General features: G+C 38.2%; 1 protein-coding gene across 1 annotated transcript; it reads right to left on the bottom strand.

Moving 5' to 3' along the window:
* Positions 1–499: 499 nt before the first annotated feature.
* LOC142731609 (phosphatidylinositol polyphosphate 5-phosphatase type IV-like) lies at positions 500–5,783 on the bottom strand. Its single transcript, XM_075849454.1, has 11 exons — positions 5,337–5,783; positions 4,542–4,633; positions 4,222–4,346; positions 3,825–3,944; positions 3,150–3,245; positions 2,873–3,034; positions 2,576–2,691; positions 1,649–1,785; positions 1,328–1,435; positions 701–835; positions 500–581 (listed from the first exon to the last, which is right to left on the bottom strand). The coding sequence occupies exons 1-9, from the start codon at positions 5,649–5,651 to the stop codon at positions 1,360–1,362; spliced, it is 1,239 nt and encodes a 412-aa protein (XP_075705569.1). The 5' UTR covers positions 5,652–5,783; the 3' UTR covers positions 500–581; positions 701–835; positions 1,328–1,359.
* Between the last annotated feature and the right edge of the window lie 808 nt (positions 5,784–6,591).

Below are 6,591 nucleotides of genomic sequence, written 5' to 3'. Positions count from 1 at the left end.
CACTGTGGTAAGTTGTAGCCGGGCACTGAGCACACTAATAAATACCAGTCACACTTATGAATTGATGTTAAAGATTTATTTAAGGTTTTTGTGGATCAAAATATATAATGGTAAAGATGATGTTATACAAGATTCAGCAAAAACAATGGAAGATGTCACAGTATATACTGTAGTATCAGTAAGTGGTGGGAAATCTGTATTCCAGAGACACAGGAAGAGATGACATGTTCTCCTGTTCTGGGCCTGGTCTTCTGGGTAACATTGATGCACCGGTAACCACACTGATGTCTCTTCTGTGACAGATGTAGAAAATTTTAAGTCTCGCCATTGGAATACTTGTAAGATGGCGGGTTCTGCCCTCGGTTGTTATTGGCATTGATGTTGATGGTCTGTTTGTATCTGCTGACTTTTTCTGGGGGGAGAAGCACACAATCCTATTAAATATTCATCATTCAGGCTGCTTACCAAATATAGAGGGGACATATCTAGAGGAACTTACCTTTCTATCAGCAATGATGGCGGCTCCTCCGGTCACAGGGAGCGCAGTTCTCACCAGATATACTGCGGAATTGATGTTTATGCTGCAAGAGAAATATTTGCTATTAATGCTCAACTAATGTGTGTTTCTTGGCAGTCACAAAATCTAGAAGAGGTTTTATTGTGGATTTTCCTATTTGATCCTAGGGGTTACACTACAAACCTTGAAGATGATTGATCCAAGCGATGGGTTGGATCTAAAGCTGCGCTGTTCAGGATGTTACAGGAACTTTCTGATGTTCACAAAGGTGGAATCATTGTTTTATGCACCTGAGATGGTAAATGTTCCTTAGGAGTCCTGCAAGATGCCAAGTAATGTCTTACATCAATAACAATGTTCCTTGTATCTATCATGTAGTTTCTGCCGCTTACGGCACTTTTCTAAAAAAGTGGACAGAGAGTAGCTGAAGCAGCAGAGTCCCCAGCGGCCGACACATTTATCATAATAACATGGATTATTAGTTATTAAGGTGTGGGCCTTTTAATAAATTAGGCACATTTTACTCCATGTTTTTTTATATTAAGACCGGTGTATGAAACGTCAGTCTTAATGAATTCCCACCAATCTATTATACTACATACACGCTTACAGTTTTCTTCTAAAACCCATAACCTTCATTTAGAAATTAAATAAATATCTGAATACAAGAAAATTGAACTAGAAGATAGAATGACTTATTTACAATTTCTTTATGTTGGTTGATAAAATCAATTACTGATACAGAGGAAGACTTAAGAGATGGAAGAACATTCTCACATCAAACATAATAGACAAGTACAATGCTCTCACCTTATGTGCTGTAAGGACATGAACAGACGCAGCTACTTTTTTTGTCCTAACCTCCTAATGCCCTTCAAATAGATCTTGCGGTCAAAGCGTCCACCAGCCAATGGGATGCTGGAATGAGAAATATATTGATGTAAGACATATGATAATGTTAGCAGGTAACCACACAATAATTGTTTTGTTTCACATTCTAGATTACTCCAGTACTGTCACCCAGGTATACAGCCACCTACCCCAAAGTGTGAGCTCTGGCTATAAGGCCCATGTAGTAATGGCGGCTACTGAAAGAATCATACCAACAACATGGAGGAAATCATGACTTACTTATCTGAACCAGGTCTGAGCTTTACTTCAAAGATACCAAAAACGGGTCGGTGGTCTGAGGTCTTCAAAACAGGGCAAGAGTCGTATTTCAGGACTCGCACATCTTCCTCGTATTGGCTTTTAAACAACACCCTGTCCTGTAGAGGTCATAAAAATAACAAATATCATCAGTGCAATCATATTATAATTTATTTATAAACCTCATAGCATCATAGACTGAACATTTCGGCCTATTTTATTTAAGTAATATAAATTTTGAGACTTTCTTGCATTTAAGGTTTGACTTGGTCACTCAGATTTAATGAAATAAGTATCTTTGAGCCATGCTAGGCGAAGACATATTACACTGGGAGACGATGACAAACTCACTACAAGTAAAATGGACTGGATGCTTTGTTCTTAAGAATTTTTCCTTCATCTATAATAACAATTCATTACCTTGCGCGAGGGGATTTATTATATGAAAATCTAATCATGAAATGTATTCTTTCTTTAGCTCTGTAGACCTGGAAATAAGATATCTAAGGGTATGTTCACACGCTGAGAGGCAGTTACGTGTGAAAAGACAGACTGTTAACAGCTGCCTCGTTTCACACGTAAAAGCTCCTCCTCGTAATTTACGAGGCGTCTGAGACGCTCGTAAACCTTGAGCCGTGCTTCATTGATTTCAATGAAGAACGGCTCAAATTACGTGGCAAAGAAGTGCCCTGCACTTCTTTGCCGAGGCAGTAAATTTACGGGTCGTCGTTTGACAGCTGTCAAACGACGACTCGTAAATAACAGGTCGTCTGCACAGTACGTCGGCAAACCCATTCAAATGAATGGGCAGATGTTTGCCGACGTATTGCAGCCCTATTTTCAGACGTAAAACGAGGCATAATACGCCTCGTATACGTCTGAAATTTGGCCGTGTGAACATACCCTTACCGTATATGATGGGACTCTCTGCTTTTCTGATGTATCGTAGGTGTCTGTGCCAATGTCGAACTTATATGTAGGAAGGAATTCTATGGTGTGCTCCTTAAACCCTACAAATATGGACCCTTAAATTAAAAGAAAAAAAAACATGTCAGTATTAAAAACATGTGCAAGAGATGTAGGGCTATATAAGAATGTGGAGAACATATGAACCATCATGACAGTGATTTGTATTGATCTGTCGAGGTGTATGTGGTAATAATACAGGCTGAGGAGTGATAGAGATCTGTCTACTAGTAAATGTACCGTTGTTCTTGGCTTCATTCAGATGGTCGTGTTTGAGGAGACTGGACATATCTCTTCCTTTAATGTTCTTCAGAAGAGATTCCACGTTTTTTCTGTCCTCTTTCAGTTGAAAATTGAGGTCCCCAAACCAAAAAACTCGATCAAAGCGGCTGGTGACGTCCACTGTAGAATGAGATAAACACAGGACACAGTTAGACGACGTGACTGCATTAGAGTCAATGGAGATAAATAGAGAGATAAAGGAATCGATAGGTTCAACCACATAAGTAATACTCACAGGCATTGGAGTTTATTCTTTCCGGAATAATTTGAGGCAGACGGAGACCCTCGGTGATAGTTTTATAGTCCTGGATCCTCTTGTAGACTGCCCCAACTGCCAGCAAAAATATACATATCAGTAAATATGACCTCTTGGAATTTAGGACAACCACCATATTTAAGTTTTCTTTGACAATAGGTTTCTTTATCCTATATTATCTAGGTATCGTATCTATTTCTTGGGCTGTGTAGTCTGAATGTTCCCTCAACAATCAATTTTTTACAAATAGTATTTATATTAATTGGATTTCTATTGACATTTTAGAAGATGAGACTGGTGGAGTTCCATGATCTGGGTCCGCACTCTGTACACCAGACACACTGATATTTCTATTACTGTAAATCTAAGACACAATCATTTTCATGACAGAGGATAATGTATTTCTATAGCATTCTGTAGAGGACATTAGGCCGTTTATCCTTCCAGTATTATTCTCTCATTATATAGAATAAGTTTGATGGATTAGAAGAAGTTTGACCAAATGAGGAAGAACTTTTAATTTTACACCAAAACATCAATAGTACAGATCTTTTCATGTCATCTCATATATTCCAACTTATTATTATTAAACAGCAGCACTTTTATATACAATAACACTGTACATAGTCATATATTAAAAACAGACATACTTACATCTCATATGGGAATTAATAAACAGGAATGATGTCCCAAAGACGGTGAAGGCAACACCCAAGGCTCCTTTAGTTTTGACATGGTGGAATAGCCTGGTTGTTACATGGGTGTGCTCTACCTCTGTATAAGAAATGAAACACAAGAAGAAGGGTTAGTGGTTAATAGTATAACATGCAACAATGAAACAGAGATAGTTTCCTATTAAACGCTGGAAATATTACTACAACACCATTTCACACTTTGTAACTGTGGAGTAAACTATCAGATCTCCAATACTCCACAGTGAAGAATCTGAGAGTCGAGATTGCAGACATCTAGTTCTAATGACTAAATAATAAGTTCAAACTAATGACTTCAATTAGGACTTATTATGTAAATGTAAGAAAGTGAATCTTACCTGAGCAGAACCAGATCAGTTCCCGTCGAATAAAGATGGTGAGATACAGGACTCCGAGCCCGGATGAATGGTATAGCACGTAGTGTGGACCAAGAGTCTCTTGTAATTTTATTTCCCATTCCCGTCTACAAGAAGACACAATTTCAAGTTTACATATTAATAAATTACACCAGATTAAAATATTGAACTCATTTATTAAATAATCAATATTATAACCTCTGGGGTTAAATAGGAAAATTTATCAAGAGAGAATTTCAATCAGCCGACCTGTAGTCCATCTGCAGACATAGACTGTTGTAAGACAACCTGAGAAGACTTACCTGTTTGGACATCCTTCCTGAACGCCAATTACGTAAATGTCTTTGGAGTCATCTGATGGCAACAGCAGATCCTCTAGATTTTGTGGGAACTCCTGCTCAAAATATGAAGATATTAATAATGTATACACAGAGCACCAACCAAACTGACATCTTCTATATCACCTACAAAAAATTATATCTGATCGAATTGGATTTTAGTCTTTATAGACTATGGCCAGTGCTGCAGTCTTAGGATCAGAGGCATTGCCATTCCAAAGACATAGATTATTAGTGTGACAGTTTGCAGTGTGTGCAGCAACATTGATTGGCCCAAATGTTTAGAAAATTTGGGCCTAGGGTAGTATATAATATGTCTATCTCATATCCAACTGCAAATTTATCCAACTTTAGGCTATGTTCACACAGAGTATTTTGCAGGAGGAATATCTGCCTCAAAATTCCGTTTGGAAGAGTTTTTCGCTGCGTTTTTCGCCTGCGGCCATTGAGCGCCGCGGGCATAAAACACCGCGAATTACGCTTTCTCTGCCTCCCATTGAAGTCAATGGGAGGTCAGAGGCGGAAGCGCCCGAAGAAAGGGCATGTCGCTTCTTTTTACCGCGAGGCAGTTTTACTGCTCGCGGAAAAAAGACGCCGACGCCTCCCATTGAAATCAATGGGAGGCATTTTCGGGCCGTTTTTGCCGAGTTTTGCAACGCGGTTTCCACGTAAAAAAACTTGGCAAAATACTCCGTGTGAACATAGCCTTAGATCAGATACACTCATGGTTCACAATAGATATTGTATGTTACTTCTCACCTTTCCCTCCATATTCCAGGTGGCAACGTATAATCTCAGCCGTCTATTTGGGAAACAGCGATCCAGTTCTTTAGCGCCAATCACAGCGCTGCTGCCCAAGCTCCTGATTGCGCTCTTCTTGGCGTTCTTTGAGCCAATGTCACAAGGTTTGCTGTGACTTGGATCGCTGCATTTTTCGGCTGGCATATCTTTGATGTTGGAAAACTTCTGGAGTGAGATGTTAGGTTCCTCCATAGTTGGTATCTCTTTCATTAGATTTCCATTATCAGGAATCTGAGACACATGATATTTTTTTGATTTTTTCCAAAAGGGCATGGTTGGTTAATAACCCGGGTGCAAAACTGCACCAATGTCCGTGGTAGAAAACCAGGCGACAGTAAAGATTGAATTTAACTAATCGCCTCTAGTTCTCTGAAAATAGGACAAATCGCTGACCGTAAAAGCAACACAGTAATCCAACAGTGTCAATCCAACAGCAAGATCTAGAATGACCAGAAAAAGAAGTAGTTAGGGAAAACTTAAAGAAAACCAGCTGGAGAAATTAGTTATAAAAGGGGTATTCCAAGTACAGGATCTAGACAATCAGAAGTGTTTGAAGATCACATTGCTTGGGGTCTTGGGGCTCGGACCCCCTGTGAATGACATTGCTTGGGGTTTGGATTTTGGAACAATGTATTGGTTGTTGAATTGACCATACGGTATGACATTTCCGGGGTTTATGTCATTTTTATATGAGATACTAACTATAATTTAGAACCTCTGTAGTTTGTTATAGACATTATTACATTTTATATATATATATATATATATATATATATATATATATATATTAATGAAAAATGACAATTGCTTTTGAGGATACAGGATTAGGGGGTCAGGGCTGTTCTTAAGAAATCACTTCCCTAACATTTTTATATTAGTAATTATTATTATTATTATTATTAATAATAATAATAATAATAATTGTGTATTTTACACAAATAGAAAACCTCAAATACATAATTAGTAATTCCCTAGTAAATATTTATTACGTGAATTACTCCTGTTATAAACTGAAGGGTTCCAATAATAAGTTCTCAGGGCTGCAGGACATTCACATTCCTTTTCTTTGAGGTTGCTTTATCAATTTACCAGCAGAATACAGATGGCAATTTTTGTCTGCAAGCTGCATTCTGTCTCTGGAGCAGAAGTCACAGGCCGCCATATTGCCATTTAGCAACTTCTTAGTATATTAGTATAACTATTCCAAATATAA

This window comes from Rhinoderma darwinii, unplaced genomic scaffold (genome assembly GCF_050947455.1).
Source record: "Rhinoderma darwinii isolate aRhiDar2 unplaced genomic scaffold, aRhiDar2.hap1 Scaffold_841, whole genome shotgun sequence".
In the NCBI taxonomy this organism is placed as follows: Eukaryota; Metazoa; Chordata; class Amphibia; order Anura; family Rhinodermatidae; genus Rhinoderma; species Rhinoderma darwinii.
This window is presented reverse-complemented; position numbering and strand designations above follow the sequence as displayed.